General features: G+C 38.6%; 1 protein-coding gene and 1 non-coding gene across 5 annotated transcripts in view; both read right to left on the reverse strand.

Moving 5' to 3' along the window:
• The window catches only part of RPRD1B (regulation of nuclear pre-mRNA domain containing 1B), a 94,474-nt gene that overhangs the window by 35,039 nt on the left and 35,588 nt on the right, over positions 1 to 23,847 (reverse strand). For 2 of the 4 annotated variants that reach the window (XM_077169042.1, XM_077169058.1), the window contains exons 6-7: positions 20,113 to 20,288; positions 2,307 to 2,987 (exon numbers count right to left, since the gene is read on the reverse strand). The exons of 1 other annotated variant lie outside the window; for it this stretch is intronic. In XM_077169042.1, the coding sequence (XP_077025157.1) occupies positions 2,838 to 2,987; positions 20,113 to 20,288 (326 nt within the window). In that variant the 3' untranslated portion in view covers positions 2,307 to 2,837. Of the gene's footprint in view, positions 1 to 2,306; positions 2,988 to 8,024; positions 8,140 to 20,112; positions 20,289 to 23,847 lie in introns of those variants that run through there. One more of the 4 variants, XM_077169050.1, reaches the window with a different exon arrangement.
• LOC143652491 (U6 spliceosomal RNA) lies at positions 12,816 to 12,922 on the reverse strand. Its single transcript, XR_013160721.1, has one exon. It is a non-coding gene; the product is annotated as a U6 spliceosomal RNA (small nuclear RNA).

The following is a 23,847-nucleotide window of genomic DNA, read 5'->3' on the forward strand; positions in this document are numbered from 1 at the left end:
GAAAGAATTATTTAACCTTGTCAGCTCCTACTTCTGTACAATGAGGATAAACCTATGGAATTATCTCTCTTGGCACTGTGTGGACTGGCTAGTTAAAGCTAATTAGGCCCCTGGAAAGAACCAGAAAATACTAGGTAAGTGCTGAGTATTTATGGGCCATTAACAGTGAAAAAATTCCTAAGGGACAAGATTCTGTACAGACAGCACAATTTGTATTGGTGATTACTAATCACACACTGCTTACAAAGAAATCCTTGGGGTTTTCCAAAACGGGCAGGGAAGAGAAACATCACACAATGTTGTTCAACAACACCATCTTTATTCAAAAATATATATCTATGAGACATTTCAGAATATACTGCTGCCTCCAATGACAGCCTATACTTCTAAATAAAGTCCTAAATTAATATACAAATTTAAGCTTTAAAAATATTCTTTAACAGGGGGAAAAAAACAACAAAGGAAGATTAAAGACTTTCTGAAGAATATGACCTAAAGGAAAGGTCCTTTGAGGTCTAAGGATGTCCTAAGTAAACAAGAAAAAAACACAAAAACAAAACCACCCTCCCTCCCTCTTCCCCAAATCACCTCATACATACAAGGAAAAAAGATCATTTAAATTAAACAAATGAAGTAAAGCACACTTTGGGAGGATAGGGGAGAAGAACTATGATTTTAGAAACAAACTCATTTCATTAAAAAACAAAAAACAAAAAAACAAACAAAAATAACTTCCTCACAGGAAGTCCACTAGTAACAGGTATTAAGAGGCCGACACAATCATTTACATAATTGCTACAGTTTCATTTCTTTCTCTGCTGTACTAATTATGCACCAATTGCTGGTCAAAGACTCAGATAAAACATAGCAGTGGGCTAAATCCATTATGTTATAACATTTTCATCTAGCTGATCAGAGCAAATATCTACAAATCCTTTTGCTTTGGAGTGAGGCTGGTAAAATTTTGCTTCCTTGGGGAAAGCACAGAAAATATCCAAGATGAGTCTGTTCAAAAACAAGCTCATTTGGAGGACTAAATCAGCACACTATATGGGTATGGGGGAATATGTGCAGACCAGCAAAGATTAGAATTTACCTTGCAATTTTAGTAAATCACCTACTGCCCTATGGCCTCCAGGAGAAAAACTTTAGACCCATCAATTTAACAGTGACAGAACAGGCAGTGTCAATAAGCAAACAACACAGTCAGTATTCAAATCTGAAAAACAGCATAAACGCTACCAGGTTCTACACAGAATTGAACTGAAACACCTGCTAAGACTTTCCACTGTTCTCACTTCAGGTAGGCAGGAGAGCTTCTTGAAGGGAATCCTGTTGTACTTTTAAAAAACACAGTCTATGTTTAACATGTAAAATTACATGTAAATGGCTTTTTGGTAATCCTGAAAAGAGCAATTCAAAATTATGGAGATTCTGAAGCCCCCTCCACTGAACTCCTTTTAATAGCTTTTGGATTTCAGCCTCTGGGCTATAATTCCTATTATACTATTGGGGCAAATTGTTTTCTGCCCTTTCCAATGTCAAAAATAAGCCTGCCAGATTAGAACGATTTACAGTTAGCAGGCCTACCCTTTACTAAAAGCAAGATAAAAATCCTTTCTAACTACATTATATAGACATAATGTCAGCTGGCATGATAATGGAATTAAAACCCAAAATTAAAATCCCCTACTTTTCCCCTTCCCGATATGAGCTATTTAATAATGTGTGATGCAAAGTACTCAACCTCATATAAGCACAAGGACACGTGCAGTGGCATGAAATGACAGATGGACATGCACAGAGTATCATACCTGCAGGGGAGATGCTTCAAGTTTAGTCACTATACTGTGGACATATGCCCACAAAATGGACTCAATGTTAGTGTGTGCCCTCCCACCCCCCACCCAACAAAAGGGTCAAAGAAACACCCATGCAGAGCCCAGACCCCTGGCATGCCTGTGTGTGAAGTCTTCACCTTTTGGGGCCCACCAGGCAGGACAATTTCCAACTGCCTTCTCAATTGATAGGGACCGAAGGATCAGGTATTTAGGAATGTGCTCTATGACACAGTGGGGTAGGACCCTTAGTAAGTGCAGCCTGGGAAGGTTGTATGTAGGAGCTTGAAGCAAATCATTTGCTTTTTAACCCATGTTTGTGATCCCTGTTATTGTCTCTGAACTGTGACTTCATATGCCCAGATCAACTTTGGATCTTATTGCTAAATTCTCTAGTCTACTTACAAAATAAATGTTCCTAACCTTTGTGCATCACTCGTAGAAATAATGGTAAGAGAGGATCAAAGATTTGGCAAATTCTTTATGGCAAAGCTGTTCAACAGTTGTGCCTCCACCTTTAGAGGCTGGTGGTACCAGGAAAGCCAATGGCTCCAGAGCTGAGTCCCTCAGCAGAAGCCTATATCTAACTTGAACAAGCCCTGCTCAGAAAGGAAAAACTGCTTTCACGAGTAAACACTGTCTTGAGGGACAAATGTTCTGCTGAAAGCTTCTAAGTGCACATGATTTTCAAAACTTCTTAGGTGTGAAGAGAGAGCTCTTAAGAATGGAAAACCAACAGGGGCATGAAAACATGAAACAGGAGAAAGAGTATATTCTTTCCAAATTTGAATCTAAACCGGATTCTACTCCTTACTGTTCTGAATTGTGCTCGACATGAGAAGCTGGAGAGGAGAATCAGAGTCCATGGTTCTTTCTTGAAGGCAGGGGCCAGGTGGAAGGAGGGATAAAACCAGGGGCTAGAAGGTTGTTTCCAACCAGACTTGAACCCTTTTCCTCCTGCTGGTACAGATGGGAATCTGGGGCCACGTGACATCTGTTCTAGTCAGTTGAAAACAGGTCACCAGCAGAGGGTAGGGGGGCCAAGCCCCCTGTGACATTGGGCAGCAGTGAGAGGTCTGGCAAGCTCTGAATATGGGACTTGAGTTCCTTGCGAACTTGGGTTACCCGAGCAAGCTTCTGTTTATATTCCTATGGAGACAAAGAGATGACAATGCATTTAAATCTGTGCATGCTGAATGGTTATGCTTAAGAAATCAATGTAGCTACTCTTTACCCTTTTGCCCTATCCTTCTTCCCACCAGACTGTCCCTTCCCTTTGTAGGTGAGCTACTTTATCATACTAGAGTTTTCAAACTCTCAAAAGGCAGAAACTTATATAAAAACTGGAAAGCAAAGTGCAATAATGGCAACAGTGAATTAAATGCTTTCAACTTAGCACCTGAGATTTGGAAGTAAAAACAGCAGTGACATTCAGTATTTGCATTCTCTTTTCATCTGTTTCAAAATGCCTTATAAAATAAAATACTGACACTAAAGCTTAATTATCTGAGGCTCCATCTAGACAAGGACCCCAAAAACCACTATGAAGTTATACTTTCTGTGTTAAAACTTAAAGAGTTTAACCCAGATTTATCATTTTTAGACAAATGTATTTGTAATACAATTAACCCATTATTAAATAAAAACAAATAAGCCTCAAATGAGCAAACGAGCACTACAGAAGAGCAAAATATCCAACTGCCACTACCTGTATCTAGGACCTCCTCTCCTCATTGATCAAGTCTTCTAAAAATCTCTACACTTCCTAATACTCTCCGAACATATCAGACTTATCTGCTGAAAGCACAGCTTTTATCAAGTCACTCCTTTGAGAAAGTAAAAAATGCACTACATTCTCTCCATGACTGCTCAGAGCTCAGTGTCTTCTAAAATCAGCCCCAGCCCACAATGTGTTTCTCACAACTCCCAAACCCCTCAGCACAGGCCATCCCCTACATGGGATTTGCTCAGGATTTCCCTAAAGCATTGAGGGACCACTTTGCTCTCCTGGTCTTAGCAAAGTCCTGACTCCAGTCTTGTGCATATGTGCTGAACTCTTACTCTCTAGGAAAATCTTTCCTCCTCATTTAAGAGACTGTTCTCCATCTCCCCCTGCTTTGGGGCCCTCCTATACACTGAGTGAGTATCTTAGCCCTTAACAGTCTGCTCTTTATGATATCTCTTCATATACATTTGTCTTCTATGGTCTTTTACCACATGAATCCCCTGATAAGAAGCAGGTATATTCTCTCCTTTCCTCAGCTCCCAGCGAAAGGTAGACTTGGCAAATCCGTAAGGGTATCTGTGGTTTATGTCCCACTCCTGGGTCTTGTCTTTTTCTCTCTAGCTGCCTTAACTCCTGTACAGTTTCTGCAAGGAGGTACCTGAGGCTGGGCCCTTGTTGATTAAAGCCTCTTCGGCAGGATCATTAACAGAAATTACCAGACTGAAAATCAAAGCCAGGGATTTAGATGTAGCTCTGGCTCTGGCTCTGCCCCTACCTTGCTGTAAGATTATGGACATGTTCCCTCTTTTCCTTATTTGAAAATATGGGAATTGGACCACATCACTAAGTTCTAGATTCCTTGATGCTTTTTAAAAACCTTACGCACACTTGGGGAGGCAAGATATTTGAGAATAAAAGCTTGAGCACTCTAGAAAGAATGAGTAGTAGTAAACAGGCCACATGAAGCGTACTGAGTTCTAGTTGCAAAGACAGAAGTCCAAGTGAGGAATGGAAGGAGGGCCCAGGGTATATAACCACTGAGGCTCTCCCCATCCCCTCTTCCATATTACTGCAGACAATTAGTTTTCCACCTAAAATGAGAGCTGCTCAAACAGACCATCAAATGAACCCCTGTCCAGAAAATAGAGATGAGAAAGTAAGCTTTCCTAGCACCCCACTTCTTTCCTTTGTAGACCTACCACATGAAATTAAAGAATGATTTACATCAATTGTTAACTGTCAATACCTAGACAGGTAAGCTCCAGGAGGCAGGGACCAGGTCATCTGCTTTACCCCAGCATCAACCAGCATCCACCACATAACTTGACATTATGTATCAGTAAACCACAATAAACAATCTTCGTAAAACCTAGACTCTAGTCAACAATCACCTTTCATGCTATTAGTTTTCAAATCTAAGGATCTGAAATGCCAAGGTTCCCTGTCCCTTCCCCCTAAAAACAGTTGTTTACTTTGGTTGTACCTACTTTGAGGGAAATAATATAAAGCATGAATACCAGTACGCTATTAAGATAGTAATTCATAAACTTCTCCTGAACAGTAGATAGGAAAAAAATAAACTAGTTACTGAATATTAACCCTTCCTCCTGCATCCTCTGACTAAAGCTGACAAGTGAAAGCTACATCAGTTTGGAGCCATCTACTCTTGGTGTCTACAGAGCTCTGTAGCAGAAGCAATTCCTTAACAAGAGTACGAAAATCAGTCTCCAGTGAGCTGAACTGAGGTCAGAATCCAAGGCTCCTCACTTCCGAGTAACCTCAGACTAACTCAGGAAACCCACTTTTGGTTGAAAGGGAAGGCACCTTAAATTCAAATAACACTCTCCTAAGCAGCCTTAAAAAAACCCATTTGTTCCTATTTGGCAGGGTGGGAGTATCCCATCGTGCATAGGGTGATATTATATTCTAGATTTCATTCATTTTAATAGAAGGAAATATGTTCTACATTCAAACCCTCTCCTTGGGTCACTCTGAAATCTGATGGATTCTGTCTACAGTTCCTTATGCTGCTGAGTGACACATTTCACAGGGTATTTTAAGAACAAGTGCATGAATCTAGGAAGAGAAAAGGATGAGAATGGGATTTTCACTGAAAAGGATTAAAAAACATCTAGTCTGGTAAAAAGAAAAACAATAACAAAGCCCTATGGGCCAAAAGGTTTAAACCTATCAGTAAAGGTGATTGGCTATATACTTTGAATAACCAAATACAGGTAGAGATCGCCTTTAAAATTGCTAAAACCCATATCTACTTCATTGGTACAGTCCAATGACTTAGCTTAAATAGGCTGAGGAGAGAGGAGCAGGTTAGAATTCACCGGAAGCACCGATTAGGGCAAACTGAAACTATAATAATTTTACAGTCCCCTAAATGTAGTCAGTAGTAACTGATTCTGTGACCCCACCCCCATTTTTAATGTTCACGTTTCCAAATAAAGTCATCTATAAATGTTGCTAAGGACCAACAAAAAAATTAAGGGTAAATCCAAATAAAACTATCTGCCAAATACAACTCCAGCCTTCACTTGCCCCCTAACCCTCCCCACTTTTACTCGGGTCATGACCCTCACTCCCTTATTAGCTGGCCTTTCCAGGTAATTCTCCTTAGTTCTGGGCAGGTAAGGGAGATACCCAGGAAAAAACAAGAATTTTTTGTCTTAACCAACTAGGCTGCCACTGGGCAAAAGTACAACACACAACGTGTACTGCCACAAGGTTTCAAACTGTGCCCTCAGCAACTCCAGCTCTCAGAAGGAATCGTGACCTCTTTTCACAATACATTAAAACCAACTTCAATCTGATGAAACCCATTCAAATTCTTTACTTATTCAAGTGGGTTACAATCCACAATCTCTTCAGTACACCAAATACCACTTAGGTGTACTGAAATGATATGGCAAGGTAGTCACACGTTCCACGTTTTAAATACCTTATACTTGTGTGTAATATGGGACCAAGCCTTTAACCTAACAGTCATGCTCCCCTGCCTGGTACAGGAATTCGAGCAAGACCTCACAATTTACCCCCAGGACACCACTCTGCAGCACTCCTGCTTGTCAGTCTTCTCTCGATACTTGGCAGGACTCTTCTCTGCATTCCTGTCTTCAGATAGTACTCACCTTACTACTCCACTTCCCATCATAAGGAAAGACACAGCAAACCCAACTGGCCCTTGTGCTTCTCCTTTCCTGCTTGTGCATAATCGATGCTGGGCTAGTGGCAGAGGTGAGGGGTCAGCTAAAGCCTCCTTTTGGCTTTAAGTACCTACAGCAGCAAACCCTGTCTCACGTCGGAGAGAGCCATGAAACAGATAAAAGGCATATGAGACTCGCTGCTGCTCCCTTTGTTTCAGGACCCTCTGAGGAGAAATAGAATGGGCAGCAGGCACTTGTAATAAACCTGGGTTTATCTGACTGCCAAGAAATGTTTAAAATGTGAAGGGTAAGGTCCAATGTGTACTTCTTAGATAATAAGTAGGATTTATGTTCCTGGCAAAGCTTTAGAATCTTGTCTCACAGACTCCCCTAACTTGCTAGAAAATGTGTCTAGCATCTCTCTGCTTCCTGTGGATCCAGCTGACACTGTGTGAACACAGACCATCAACGGGCACCAAGACAATCTGCTGAAGAGAGCAGGGCTCACACATTCTTTGCCTTTTTTGGTTAAAGCAGTAAACCAGACGTGGCATGCTACAGATGGAGTTCTGGGATAAGAGGGTTAGAAATGACAGGGGCTGATATTATAACAACTTTTCTACGAGAATTTCATCTTCAAAACAAATAAAACTATAAGCATTTCCTCTAGCAACTCATGTAAAAAATACTGATCAAAATGACAATGCAAACACTGTCAAACCTATTTTATTTCTTGCTAGGAAGTATTTACATAAGAAAAATTATGTTAGACAAAACACGACAGACGGGCTTACTCTTGATGAGACAAGATTTCCAATTTCAAGACTCCTGTTTTTCTTTATCTTGCCCTGTTGTGCTATAGGACATATGGTATATAAAAATCACCTAATGCTCAGTTACCCCCATTAAGAGTCATAAAAGCAGTTTTATGAAGGGCCTTATTCTAAAGGTGACCCACCACGGTGAATTTAAGTAAAAAACCAAAAAACAAAAACATTTCCTGGCATGAAGGTTGAGGGATTAAAGCAGAGAGGGAGTGCTGACTCTCAGCCCCAATATCACTTAACCTAACTACATTTACCCATTCCTCCTTTGTCCTGCCATGTGGCTTATCTGTCTCCACAAAGGCCCACAGAACCTATACTTTAAGAAATCATAACTTCTACTTTAAACCACAATTACATTCACTCATTCATTCATTTTTTTTAAAGGAAAATACAATGTATAAACCTTTGGCTGAAAATAAGAATGTTGCTTTTAATTTGTTTTCAAACATCCATGTGGGAACAAAAAACCATCACTGACCTGTACCTCTCTCCCAGCCAGCTCCATGCTCCCATATGACTTAGTGGCAGCTGCGACATTTCAAAATGATACATTCTGGGGTGTCACAGCAGGGCTGGAGCTGCTGAGTAAAACACTGGGGAAGATACAAGGAAAAGAAGAAATTGTGTCTCTAATTCCAGTGCTCAGGGCCTCTCAGCTCCATTACCAAAACCAACAATAAAGGTACATACCAAGTATTTCCCAAAAGGAAAAACGACAAAATGAATATAATTAGAAGAAGGTCCTCAGAGCAATCCAAATGTCCATCAGGAGTCAAGTACTGGACTTCTTAAATTTGAAAGTGTACCACAAAGTATTTTCAGGGTACTTCCTTCTCTCCTAAGAATGGGGTGGTTGTGAGACTTGAAAGAGACCAGGCTCTTGCTAAATCATTGAAAGTGAATACAGAGATCTGAGGGGGATGAAAAGAACAATCACCCCTCCCATGTTCTATTATTTTCTGAGCAATCCTTAATCTTCCTGATTTGTATGTTAAGAAAACACATGCAAGGTGACTGAGTGATTGTGAAAACCTAGTGTCTGATGCTACCTTTATCCAGGGTATGGACGGATGAGTAAAAAAATATGGATAAAAAATAAATAATAGGGGAAACAAAGGGTAAAATAAATTGGGTAAATGGAAATACTTAGTGGTCAATGAGAGGGAGGGGTAAGGTGTACAGTATTTATGAGTTTTTTCTTTTTCTGGATTGATGTAAATGTTCTAAAATATGGATCATGGTGATGAATGCATGACCCTGTGATTATACTGTGAACCACGGATTGTATACCATGTATGGAATTAGTGTGAAGATCTCTCCATAAAAATATTAAAAAAAAAACAGCATGCAGAATTGAAGAAAAGAAGCATTATTAACGGGTTACAGAATTCTTCCTCCCATAAATGATTCAAATACGTCCTTAAAATTCAGCATACTTAGAAGAAAAAGAAGGGGTCCTTGACTAGGCACATCCCTTTTCCTTTTACTTCCACGACTGAATAACAAAAAGCCACAGAATTTTCTAATTAGATGGCATATAGCCCAATTCCACCAATCCACAGGCCCATAGAGGAAGAAAATTATCTAAGGCCACCTGAGTCAGGTGTGGTTTAGGAGTAAAGTTTAAATCTTGTGGGGACATTACCAAACTTGAATGGACCCCCAACTATAACTGAGAAACCAGGACAGAAGGGATGATTTTGATTACTGAATCATTAAATAGATATTTCTTTTTGCTTTCTGGTATATTGGAGTAGACAGAGGGAAATACCTAAAATCTCTAAATTGTAATCCAGCTGCCCTGATCTTTGATAATGATTATATAGCCTTTATCTGCTGTCCCTGTGACCTTCTGACTAACTTTCATTTATACCCTTTTATCCAATTTTTCAAGTTTAGAGTCTTGAAATCACTAAAGACAGCTCTTAATGCTTATTAATGAAGAAGGTTCATGGGTAAGCCCAGAAGTAACTAACCCCAAGCCCAAAGTTATCTTGACAACCAAAACTGGATCTAACAAAAAACAGGCCCACTAGACATACGGAATAGCTTGGACTTTAAGCTACAAATCACCTATAAGTCATCATAGTATTAAAAATCTCACCCATCATCCTATTAAAGCTTACATACATTCTGTGACTAAGCATAATCAACCTACCCATGCTCAATAATTAGATCACCTCTAGTTACATCATCTGGGTCAATCATCCTCATTATCCTAAACCCAGCCCACCTTTTTCCATAATAAAACTTTTAGAATTACTGCAGTTCAGGGAGACAGATTTGGGGCCGATGAGCCTTCTGTTCTCCTACTACATGCCTAGTAATAAACTTTCTCTCTCTTTGAAACCCAGGTGTCTCAAGAATTTGTCACTGAGTGCACTGGGCAAAAGAACCCACCACCTTTGTCCTGTAATACAACAAATATATTCTCTGAACTAGCCTAGAGATCAACCAGCTGAAACCATGTCTACCACTCTGAAATCAGGATGCTCTGTACAAGCATTAGGCTAGGGGTGGGGATGTAAGTGACAACACAAACAGGATTTTATGGTCTGGATGTGTGTGTGTGGGGGGGGCAAATAAACTTACAAGGATGACAAGCTATTGTTGTTATGAAGGAAAGAGACAGGTAGATATGATAAAAGGTAGATATGGAAAACACAGATAGCCAGAAAGAAAAAGTGAAATGTGCCTCCTCACATAACTCTCCAAACCCTAAGAATAAACTTTAAATACACTTTGCTCAGTTGAAATTTGTAATAGTTTCTCTGCTTAAAATTCTCTAATAACTGGATAAGCAAATAGAACTGAGCATACTTCTTCCTAGTGATGTTAAAAATAAAGGACCTGAATAAGGAAGAGAACAAATAAGGAGGCTTGCAAAGCCATGGCAACCACTGGTTGGTACCATCTTCTCTTCACCTAATTCACCCTCTATCTTTGAGGGTTCACAGACTTTGTTTGCAAGGGTTTCATTTTGATCTCATTATAACTACTGAATGTCTACAACCATGAATCAATCATGGATACTTTGCCCTCACCATGGAAAAGGACTCTTTCTGATCTTAACACAAGTTCTAGATTTTATAGAGGGAAAAAAACCAAAGATTAATTTTCAAGATTGCAAAATATGCCACAATACAAGTTTACTTTCTTCATAAATCCCAACTTGAAGTAGAAGAACAACTATCCCAGCAGTAGGAGAAACATTCATAATGACTAAAATAGATCCTTGCTCAAAATAGCATGTACCTACTGGGTCAGATAGACACTTAGTCACTAAAGCTCAAATTTCTGTAATCTGAAACCTGCTCTCAAAGTTATTCTCACTCAAGTCAATGTTATAATAAGTTAGCTGCTATTTCCCCACAGCTGTTTCAGAGGTAATGAAGATAATTTTAAACTCTGAAGAGAGCCCCATTTGTCTAATTAAGCTATTCAATGTTTACTCCTCCATAAAACAAAGATAAATCCTTAACTTGTGGAGAATTTTTTATAAAAGCTCAACGAAGTCCTAGGCTGCTTGTGACTACATCTTCAGATGCTTTGAAAAAGAGCAGTAACTCCTAAGGCAGGAATGTGTACTGGTGACAAAGACCCTGAAATGCATATATGACCTGCAGTGCACTTAAAGACAAGCAGATATCTGTACATACACACTGAATCCATTATTAGAAATTGATAGGAAGGAAATAATCCAAACACTGAAAGTTAGGCCAAAGTTACTCAAAAAAAAAAAAATCCAACCACAAGTATTTAAGCAGACATTTAAAATATTAATAAAGTTTTTGTTAATAAAGGAAAATGATCATGTGAACTAAAAAAAGGCATGACAGAAAATGGTCTATACATTATGATCAACTACTTCGATTTTTAAAAGTAGTTATCTCTGGACAGTGAGATTATAATTTTTTTCTTTATACTTATTTCCTATGACGTATTACTTTTATAATAAGACAAAAAAGAGAGACAGAACCGAGTATTATTTGAATAAGAATGAATGTTCATATTCAAGCAGTAACAAGGGGCCCAGAAACTGTTTTGACTTAACATGTATATGTACTTCATAGATATGAAAAACTAATGCTAAATACACAAGCTGAAACTCAGTGGAGCTGCTCCAGAAAGCAGAAGGAACCATCAAAAGGTGGGCTATAAATATGAAAACAATGCTATGACTCAAGATACAGAATTCTTGGGAAGAGCTGCAAAATCCCAGCTCTTTTTCAATGTGAAAATTCATGTATTGGCAAATCATGCCCTTAGTGATTGTGGGATGGCCCTAAGAGTAGAGGAATGGGTGGGTAGACAGGGCAGGCTAGGCAGAAATGCAAGGAAGCAACTCTAGGAAGGATATCTCAGCTCCGAGGAAATCACAGTGGATGGTTTACTAACCCAGGAGTTGGGAGATTGGGTTCTAATCCTCATTGATTTCCTCTGACCCTTGACTTATTCATGTAAACCATGAGACCTATTTTCTCATCTAAAGTGAGGATGAGACCACCTGCTCCCACTACCCTTACTATTACAGACTTTGATCATCATGGGGAAGGGGAGGTGGTAATTTACTTTAAACTTGACAAAAAGGAACTCTCTGTCACCACCTACCGCCTGCTTCATTATCAAAATGAAAAACTTCTAACCATCTGCACCCTGCAGGGAGGTGGGGGATGCTGCCAAAAACAACAGACGGCCTTCAACTTGGTTTAGTGCTTCTTCAGATGTAGCCAAAGAATTTCTCAAGTTGTTATAATCAAATTGCAAACAGAAATATGAAAAGGCACAAGGCGATGTTAGATTCTGGAACATTTCTGTCTTCCCAGCTATATGGTCTGAAGTAAAAGGCTACAGCCAAGGAGGCAGTACCAAGCTGAGGAGAAACAGCAGCAGCCCCAAGTTCAATGCATCAGTTTCTCCCTTCCTATTCAGAACAAGAGCACCATGGGTTCGCTCAAGCCTAGAAAGGCTTTCTCTAAGGTCACCTTGAATGCTTTCATGCAGTCATTTTAATCCCTTTAAATGAGATGTCATTCTCTAAATAATTCCTAGATATCATTTACATGACTCAACTTTTGCTACACATCTGTGTAGACGTCTTCCTGCTGTTGACCTCATGGAACCAGATAACAACAAAAACAAAAAAAACACAAACCTGATGAAAAATTATGAGATATCTGCCTTGGGTTCTATTCCTGGTCTGCGGCTTATTCTCTTCTCAGGGCCTGAGTTTGTTTTTTTCCTTTTTGGCTTTTAAAAAAGAGAATTTAAAAATATGGAATGCTTCATGAATTTGTGTGTCATCCTTGCACAGGGGCCATGCTAATCTTCTCTGTATCATTTCAATTTTAGTACATGTGCTGCCAAAGCGAGCACAGGATCTGAATTTCTTCATGAATTCATAAGTGAGATCACACTATCTCTAAGATTCATTTCAGCTCAATAACCCTGTTAATGACTTTACCTAGACAACATGTCATTTCATAATATAGAATAAGGCCAGCTATTATCTCAGTGTCCTGGAGACCCTGTGGTATACACATGAGGTGTGCACACACTTTCTAGAGACTGGGGTTAAAAATACCTTCTGAACCCTCAGGGATGCCAGGGTAGTTCTGTGGTACAATTCTTGCCTGCCATGTGGGAGATCCGGCTTCAATTCCCAGCCTACACACTTCCCATCCCCCCAAAATGAAGCAAAAACAAACAAAAAACCAAACAAAAATTCAACAAATGGTGCTGCAATAATGGGATATTTATACACAAAAAGAATGAAATGTGACCCCTGCCATACAGCATACAAAAAAACCCAAAAACAAACAAAAATGCTTACTGAAAGGTGACAATGCTGCTTTCAATCTGTGTCCCTGAGACCTGTGGCACCTAAACAGAGCCTTATAATGTCAACTGAATCAGTAAGTGGCTCCGGATGATGCTTTTTAAAAATCTGAAGCAGAAATCAAAGACAAATAAATGGAGCAATAACTGCGTTTACAGATTAGAAGACTTAATATTGTTATGAGAGCAAAACTCCTTAAAGCAATTAGCAGATTCAACACAATCTATTAAAATGACAACCTTTTTCGCAGAAATGGAAAAGGAGAACCTTAAATTCCTACGAAACTGCAAGGGATCCCAAATACTCAATACTGAAAAGAGAACAAAGTTGGAAGACTCACACTCGCCAATTTCAAATTTTAAAAAGCTATAGTGATCAAAACAACGTGGTACTGGGGCAGTGCAACGGTGACTCAGTGGTAAAATTCTCGCCTGCCATGCCAGAGTCACAGGTTCGAATCCTGAAGCCTGCCCGTGCCAAAAAAATAAAATAAAAAACAAACAACAACAACAACAACAAAAAACAATGTGGTACTGGCATAAGGATAGACAACAGACCAATGGAACAGAACTGAGTCCAGAAATAAAGCATACATCTATGGCCAACTAATTTTCAACAAGGGTACCCAGCCCATTCCAAAGGGAAAGAATAGCCTCTTTGACAAACAGCGCTGGGATAATGGAATATCTACATGCAAGAGAATGAAACTGGACCCCTACCTCAAACTCTCCACAAAATTTAACTCAAAATGGATCGACAACCTAAATATACAAGAACTAAAACTACAAAGCACTTAGAAGAAAAAGAGGTAAATCTTCATGACCTTGGATTTGGTAATGGATTCCTAGGTATGACACCAAAAGCATGAGCAACAAAAAGTGGATAAGAGTTCATCAAAATTAACAACTTTTGTGCAAAGGATATTAACAAGAAAGTGAAAAGACAATGTGCAAAGCAGCAGAAAATATTTGTAAACCATGTGTCTGATAAGGGCCTAATGGCCAGTACATAGAGAACTCCCACATGCCAACAACAAAAACACAAAAACCCCAATTCAGACAATGGGCAAAGGACTTCAACAGACATTTCTACAAAGACAGACAAATGGCCAACGAGCACATGAAAAAATGTTCATTAGTCATTAGGTAAATGGAAAAAGATATCACACTTCATATCCTCTAGGAGGGCTCTATAATAGTAATAATAATAATAGAAAATAACAAGTATTGGCAAGGATGCGAGAAGTTGTAACCTTGTACACTCCCAGTGGGAATGTAAAATGGTGTGGCCCTTATGGGAAAGTTTGGCAGTTCCACAAAAAGTTAAACATAGAATTATCACATGACCCAGAAATTCAACCCCTAGATATATGCCTAAAAGAACTGAAAACAGGTATTCAAAACAAATACTTGTACATGAATGCTCATAGTGACATTATTCACAATAGCCAAAACATGGAAACAATCCAAAGGTCCATCAACAGATGAACAGATAAATAAAATTGTTGGTATCCACATTTTGGGATATAATTCTGCCATAAAAAGGAATGAAGTACATGCTACAATATGGATGAATCTTGAAAACATAATGCTCAGTTGAAGACGCCAAACATAAAGGCCATATGTTGTATGATTTCACTTATATGGAAACATCCAGAACAGGGAAATTCAGAGACAAAAAAAAAAGATTAGTGGTTGCCAGGGGCTGTGGGTAGGGGTCAATGGGGAGTGAATGCTTAGTGGGTGGTGAGGTTTTCTCTTGAGGTGATGACAACATTTTGGAACTTGGTAAAGGTGGTGACTGTACAGTTCTATGAATGTACTAAATGCCACTTAACTATATTCTTTAAAATGGTTAATTTTATTTTTCTGTGAATTTCACTTCATTAAAAAAAAAAAGTATGGTGCAACCACTGTGGAAGGCAGTTTGGCGGTTCCTCAAAAAGCTGAATATAGAAATGCCATACGACCCAGCAATACCATTGCTGGGTATCTACTCAAAGGACTTAAGGGCAAAGACACAAACGGACATTTGCACACCAATGTTTATAGCAGCGTTATTTACAATTGCAAAGAGATGGAAACAGCCAAAATGTCCATCAACAGAAGAATGGCTAAACAAACTGTGGTATATACATACGATGGAATATTATGCAGCTTTAAGACAGGATAAACTTATGAAGCATGTAATAACATGGATGGACCTAGAGAACATTATGCTGAGTGAGTCTAGCCAAAAACTAAAGGACAAATACTGTATGGTCCCACCGATGTGAACGGACATTCGAGAATAAACTTGGAATATGTCATTGGTAACTGAGTCCAGCAGGAGTTAGAAACAGGGTAAGATAATGGGTAATTGGAGCTGAAGGGATACAGACTGTGCAACAGGACTAGATACAAAAACTCAAAAATGGACAGCACAATAATACCTAATTGTAAAGTAATCATGTTAAAACACTGAATGAAGCTGCATCTGAGCTATAGGTTTTTTTTTTTTTACTATTATTATTACTTTTATTTCTTTTCTCTATATTAACATTCTGTATCTTTTTCTGTAGTGTTGCTAGTTCTTCTAAACTGATGCAAATGTACTAAGAAACGATGATCATGCATCTATGTGATGATGTTAAGAATTACTGATTGCATATGTAGAATGGTATGATCTCTAAATGTTGGGTTAATTTCTTTTTTTCCGTTAATTAATAAAAAAAAATGAATAAACAAAAATTAAAACAAACAAAAAAAAGTGCAGCTAGGTACATACTAACCCAGAGTTCTTCCCTGTGCAGCATAAAAGCTCTGGTTCTCTACCATGTGGCATATGCACCCCATACAGGACTGTTTGCTTTCTGTTCTAGATCACTGCCAGTCAAACACCATGATCCGAACAAATTAACTGCTACGTTAAGGTGGTAAAATTGTGGGGACCTGACCCTTTTTAAATTTTTTCTTCAACATGCTTTATCCAAGCTGACAAGACAGGAACTCTGTCCAATCCAGTAAGATTACGGCTTATGAGCTATTAGCATTCACTTGGAACTGCCATCTTTATCAACCAGAAACCAACTTTCCCTTTGCTCTAAGAATCAAAATCTAGAGGTTTTTCTGGTATTTGGCCTTTACCTTTGTAAATCAAGTCCCATATCCTCCACATTCCTTAACCTCACCTGTGGGCTACTATTTGTTTTTCTGCTTGCTTTCTTACCCATTTCTCATGTTTTGTGACAAAAGCATCAAACAGATTTTTCAGCAACTCTCTTTCTAACCTTGCCTGGACTGGAATGCAAAGGTGATAGGTCAATGTTAACCATGACATTCAGAAGCAAAAGGGGATAGTAAAAAAAAAAAAAAAAAAGATCTCAAAATGAATCATGATTATTCTACTTTAATGAAAAAAAGGAGAAAACAGGAGTTTCTATCAGAAATACTTTGTCACCTTCCCGTAGTAATATATCCTTTAAAATAAAAAACTAAATCAGTTTTTTAAACTACTTTTAATGCAGCCTGAAAAAAAATTTCTTTATAGAAAAAGATTATATAAGTGATGAATTTCACTTTCAGAACAAGTATTTATTGAGGAACAAATACAAGCATTACGATGTTCAGAAACTGCTATACATTTGATAATTCTTATACTTATCATAAAAATCTGATTAAGTTAATATGTTATCATTATGGCGCATGGGTGGTTCAGTGGTCGAATCCTCACCTGCCACGCAGGAGACCCAGGTTCAATCCCTGGCCCAAGACTGAGGATATTCCCCCTACTTATAACACTTCTTCCATTCTATTTTAACTCCTTGTTTAGTGTTTCCCCCACCCCAATCCTAGCCCCCTAGAGGGTAGGACTTTTGAGGGAATAGAGTACAATTTACTCATCTTTTATACTGCTTAACCAGCAGAGGTTCTGTTGACTTTCATGAATGAATAAGCAACTCCTTAAAGAGTTCTGAGTCTAATTCCCTGCTTGTGGTCTTTGGCACCTCCCTCCCACTGCCTCTGTCTTTATCTTTCTTCCCATACCTGTCTGCTCCATTTGGGCTGCTCCCCATCTATAAACATATTTCTTTTCTTCAATTGCTATGCTGTTTTACAAAAAGGTTTTACTGACTGCCAGGAAATGTGGACTTACCTTAAACCACAATCCGAACTGTCAATTGTCTCCTTAATCTACATTATGTGCAATCACTGCATTTGGTTTTATATTCACCAATACGTTGTCTATGCCAAAATATGACTTCTTTAAGAACAGAAATACAATCTCTTTCTGTCATATACAACTCTCCCTCCTAAATCCCAGGGTCTGAATCATCACATTCTCTATTCCAAAGTTTAGAAGCCACTGAGAAATCCAATATAAAATTCTCAAGTGAAAGAAAGAAAAAGGTATGCTTGCTACATCAAGGAAGATACAAACTTAAAGACAAAAACTAAGTATTAAGAATATTATTAGAACTCTGATAAGAAAACATGCTCCCAAACAAATAAATACATTTTGAAAGTGCTCTAAGAATTAAATATATTCATTCACTGAAGACAATGAAAAAGAATTTAAAAGGTAGATATATCTTATTGCTGTTCCCATCCATAAAACTTTTGGGGGATTTGGCAAAAATAATATAATCCAAAAGGACACATTTTTTTGCCAGTACAATTCTCTGACCTTTTAACCAAAGAGAAAAAAAAACTCTATGGGAGAATGGATTTGTCTCTGTAAAAATGGAAAAGGAATCTCTTTGTGCCTTTCAAGTTCATAGTATTAATGCATCTTTTAAGTGGCATACACTTGCCAAGTTTCATCATCTCAATAAGGATAGAAAGAAATAAGACCAGACATTTATAGGAAGTGAGAGAAAAATCTTAGATTCGGGGAAGAGACTTCACATTTTTCAGGAAACATGGATAAAGAAAGAACTAAAGCTACCTTCGAACATAATATCTTGGTATCTAATCATTTGATTTTTTTAATTCATCAAATTTAGCTCCATTTTTATAATGAATAGGTTTGTTCAAATGGCTGAGGGACATGATTTGGGATAAAGAAACCAAATTTTGGAATTTTCAGTAGTGGGACCTTTCTGTTCCACTTTTTAAGCATGCCCAAATGAGTACAGAAATGCAGACTGGAAAGCTATACAACAGACTCAAATCTCTGATCAACTTTACTGCTGCAATGATATCTTGTGGCATCCAGAATCACCAGGGTGATTCTTCAAGAAATGTACAGAGGAAAGTCCAACTGTGGAGAAGGGAAACAGAACAGTTAACCAACTCTACCAACCCAATCTCCTTCTCAAAGACTCTGTCCTCTACGGTAGTGTGCCAGTTCCACCCAACAACAGCTGCTCATGATAATCAATGTCTGACAGATCAGAAAAAGCCCGTAATGTGTCGCCAAGGGGCAGTTCAACAGATGGCATGGTGACTTACAACCAGAATCATTAATTACACTCTCTTATTAGTCCCAGGGCACAGTGCTGAAAATGCTTCCTCAGTGAAAGATGAGCATTTCAGATAAATGACCGTCTGGTACAGCCTGTGAAACTCCCTTTAGGATTTCTGGTCAGTGCTGATTTCTAAATCTAAGCCATACTATTTTTATAGTCATCTTCAATCTCCCACATTCAAGCTAGCTCGGAATATGAAGTTCCCTCTACCACTACCCACTGCAGCTCCATAATGACTACAGGTAAGTATAAGGTAAAAAGGCCTATTGCTCATTTCTCCCCTGAATCAGATGACTGTCTTGAACGGCAAAGATAATAATCTCAGCCACAAGAACTAGATACTCAATTTTCCCTCCTTCGATGCTCGTGCGTGCATGTGTTCCCTGAGTGAGGGCAAGAGGGGCAATGACACTACCCCCCTTATCGATTCTGAAAAGTAGGATTTAAGAGATATTCCTTAAAACATAAAGTGACTGATTCTCCAATTCAAAACTGTCCTTCTCTCACAAACCACTGCCTGCAATTCCTTTCCATGCCTCCTTTAAAAAAAGAAGGGAAGACATAACTGAAAAAGAAGCCTAGCAGCTTGGGGAGAACAAATTTTCCCAATGCCTAAACTGCTGGCCCTGTTATCCCAAGGGAATAAACACTGAGGTTAAACCCCTGTGTACATAATTAAGAAGCCAAACAAGTCCACGATGAGGAACTACTGCCAAACCTCCTTTCCAACAACGCTCGATGCATGTCCTCTTTCAAGGCCGAAGTGAGCGCCTTTTTAACAGTTTGAGAACAGGGCTCTGTAAGCATTGGAGTGAAATTTAAAAACTGACTGCAGACAGAGTTCAGAGACAGACTACTTAGTGGCCTTAGCATGGACATAAGTCAGAAATAAACCTCAACATGATCCAAAGGAAAAAAAAATTTAGAAACTTCTCAAATACCATCCATCAACATTCTTGGGTTGAAATGACCTCCTCTGTTTTTACCTCAATTTACAATTTTTTAAAAACATGAGTTCAAACCAGAGCAATATTAACATCTTCAATTCTGTGATTAAGAGTTCATTGCTTCCTGCAATTTGATCTGTTCTTTCCTGGACATATAAAAACGTGACTTTAATTTTCAACTACGTTCAAATAATTACAGTATTGGATGGGTGTTCTCATTTCACGAAATCTTAAGAGAAAAATGTATTAATTAGGGCTTTATAAAAACTTGCTAATGTGGGCTATAGGAAGGGAAACTAGGGAAATCTGGGTTGCCTTGCAAAGTACTCACTTCTAGTTTTTTCTCCTTTTCTGACAAAACATCTTTCTGGTTCTGTGTGTATTCCACCAACATCCGAGCCAGCTGGCGCCGGTCTTCCAGTTCTGCCGCCAAGCGCCCGTTATATTCTGCTAGTAACAGACACGCTTCATCCACTGTTTTTGAAAGACGTTCAGCTGCCTCTTTGTCTAAGTACAAATGTGGCCAAAAAATAGAGACAATACACAAATCACATAGGTATGAATGCAAATGTTTCTGTGGGAAGTTAACAGGTTCTCTCTCAATGTACAGAGCCCAAGAATAAACAACAGACTGAGTGGTTAAGAAATCCAAAGGCACTTCAATCAACAAGACAGGACATTTCTGAATTACCTGAGGTGAGGCAATTGTACATGGAGGGGAATCTGACAAAGGATTTCTAATGCCTATTCCAGTAAAAGCTCTACAAATAAAACAAATAGAAAGAGAAATTTAAGGTCATCCTTGAAATAATTTTTCCTTGCCTCTGACAATTACAAAGTGCTTTCACTTAAATTATTTTGCTAGTAGTCTTTGCACAGTCTTTTGAAATAAAAAAGCAAGCACTCATTTCTTGAATGTTCAATCTAAGACCAAAGAAAGCTACATAACAAGTTTGATAACACGCAGACAGCTAAGGAGGTGGGACTCAAAACCAGGCTCTAAAATGGAACTATATAAGCCTTGAACCTGGATATAATGAGCTCTCTCCTTACATGCAGCAAAATACACAGTTTGATAAAAACAAAGGCTTTCAAATACTTTTATTTTTTGACTTTTAATTTGAAGGTTTCTATTTTTTTTTAAACTTTTAATTGTATAGCATAACATGTATACAAAGCAAAGATATAAAAAAGCAATAGTTTTAAAGCACTCTTCAACAAGTGGTTACAGGACAGATCCCAGAGTCTGTCATGGGCTATCATACGATCCTCTCATATTTTTCCTTCTAGCTGCTCCAGAATATAGGTTAAAGGGCTTAAATACTTTTTTATCATCACAATCGACTTTTATTTTCCTTCTTTTTATGTGAAAAATAACATATACACAAAAAAGCTATGAATCTCAAAGCATAGCACCACAATTAGGTGTAGAACATATTTCAGAGTTTGACATGAGTTACAATTTCACAATTTTAGGTTTTTACTTCTGCTACTCTAAAATACTAGAGATTAAAAGAGATATCAATTTAATGATTCAACATTCATATTCATTTGTTAAATCCTATCAAAGATAACCTTTGATCTTGCCATCCCTCTTTTTAGGGGTATTTGGGCTATGACAATTCTAAATTTTTCATATTGGAAGGATATGTCACTAATATGGAGGCATAGGGAGATGGAACTATCTGATGTTCTGGAGAAGCTGGGCTAGGTTTCAGGACTCATCTGGACCAGGGAGCCATCTGAAGGTTGTAGGTTTCTGGAAAGCTACTCTAGTTCATAGAATCTTTGAGGAATCTTATATATTGCCCTAGGTGTTGCTTAGGATTGGCTGGAATGGTCCTGGTTGGGGGTTGGCAGGTGATGATAGGTAGCAAGGTCTAACTGAAGCATGCGTAAGAGAAACCTCCAGAGTAGCCTCTCAACTCTATTTGAACTCTCTCTCTGCCACTGATACTTTATTAATTATACGTCTTTTCCCCTTTTGGTCAGGATGGAATTGTTGGTTCCACGGTGCCAAATCTGGATTCATCCCTGCGAGTCATCTCCCAGGTGGCCAGGGAGACTTTTACCCCTGGATGTTATGTCCCATGTAAAGGGGAGGGCAATGATTTCACTTGCAGAATTGGGCTTAGAGAGACTGAGGCCACATCTGAGCAATAAAAGAGGTCCTCCAGAAGTAACTCTCAGGCACGCCTATAGGTAGTCTAAGCTTCTCCACCACCTACATAAGCTTCCAAGAGTAAACTTCAGGATTGAGGGCCTGGCCTATTGATCTGGGTGACCCTAAAGTTTAACAGAGTATCAGGGGATTCCCTGATGGTAAGGTTTAATAGTTTCATTTTCTTTCTCCCATCCCTCAGGGGTTTGCCAATACTTTTTGATTATTTGCTTCATATACTCTAGGATGTATCCAGGCATTACAATAATCTATTCAGGATTAAAGAACCTCTTTCTTATTCTGTGCTCCCTGTGTTTCAATTGTTCAAATAAGCTATACACATAGGTTGAATTAGATCATGCAGTATAGAAAATTTCAGTTCCAGACCAAGCAAACCTTTCTTCCATTGGTCTCAAGGAGTATATGTGATTTAAAATAGAGACACTGTCTTCCTTATCCCTATTTTCTGAATTACTTTAACCCCAACTTGTTCGGCTTCTTTCTTATCTCTAAATATCAGGTTATATATATAAAACAGCCTCTCAAACTCCAGAAATAATAATCAGCACTCCAGACTAAATGTGTCTGCTCTAAAAGATTACAATCTAGGCCCCTATTTTCTTATCATCACACCATCATTTGCCAATCTACTTCTCCGTCTCTGCATCCTTCAGCCACCTGCATTCACCAGGCATCATGCAGAGAGCCCAAAGTCCACCAACATTCTCAATTTTAGATAATTTCATTGCTCCCAAAAGAAAGAAAACCAATAAACACATCCTCATCAAATAGGAAATCTAAACCTCCTCTTAACTCTTGTCCCTCCCCCAATTATTTACCTCTGCTGTTGCTGTGGTAATACTGATGATTTCCTTTTAAACACAGTTCATAGTATGCAATAGCAGTTTTCCCCCTGTATCCCAGACTTTGTACAAGAATCATATCCTTGAAGTAATTCTTGCAAGAACTAACTCATATTTCTAGTGGGAAAGATAGGTCTGTTCCAGTGGGACACGTAGGTCTATACAACCCCTTTCAATCTTGTTCACCTTCAATATGGTAATGTTACTTATAAACCCAACAGAGAACCACCTTCACTCTTATCTATTCCCTTACATTGAAGTTCACCCTCATTAGCTAACAGTTCATCCATCTCTAGCTTCTATGCATCTCTAAGTCCCTTATATTTTGTATTATAAGCCTCTGATTACACCTTCATGCTAGTCATAAAAGTGGAATCATACAGTATCTATCCTTTAGTGTCTGGCTAATTTCACTCACCATTATGTGCTCAAGGCTCATCCATCTTGTCATGTGCTTCAGGACGTCATTTCGTCTTACTGCTGCATAATATTCCATCGTATGCATATACCACATTTTGTTGATCCACTCATCTGTTGATGGGCATTTGGTTTGTTTCTATCTTTTGGCGACTGTGAATAATGCTGCTATGAACATCAGTGTGCAAATGTCTGTTTGTGTCATTGCTTTCAGCTCTTCTGGGTATATACCAAGTAGTGCTATTGCTGGGTCATAGGGCAACTTGATATTTAGTTTCTTAAGGAAACGCCAAACAGTCTTCCATACTGGCTGCACCATTACACATTCCCACCAGCAGTGCATAAGTGTCCCAGTTTCTCCACATCCTCTCCAACATTTATAGTTTCCTGTTTGTTTAGCAGCAGCCATTCTTATAGCTGTGAGGTGGTATTTCATTGTAGTCTTGATCTGCATTTCCCTTATAGCCAGTAAAAATGAGCATCTCTTCATGTGTTTTTGAGCCATCTGTATTTGCTCTTCAGAAAAATGCCTATTCATATCTTTAGTCCATTTTATAATTGGGTTGTTTGTCCTTTTGTTGTTGAGTTGTATGATTTCTTTGTATATACAGGAAATCAAATCTTT

The sequence above is a fragment of the Tamandua tetradactyla genome, chromosome 1 (genome assembly GCF_023851605.1).
Source record: "Tamandua tetradactyla isolate mTamTet1 chromosome 1, mTamTet1.pri, whole genome shotgun sequence".
Taxonomy (NCBI): Eukaryota; Metazoa; Chordata; class Mammalia; order Pilosa; family Myrmecophagidae; genus Tamandua; species Tamandua tetradactyla.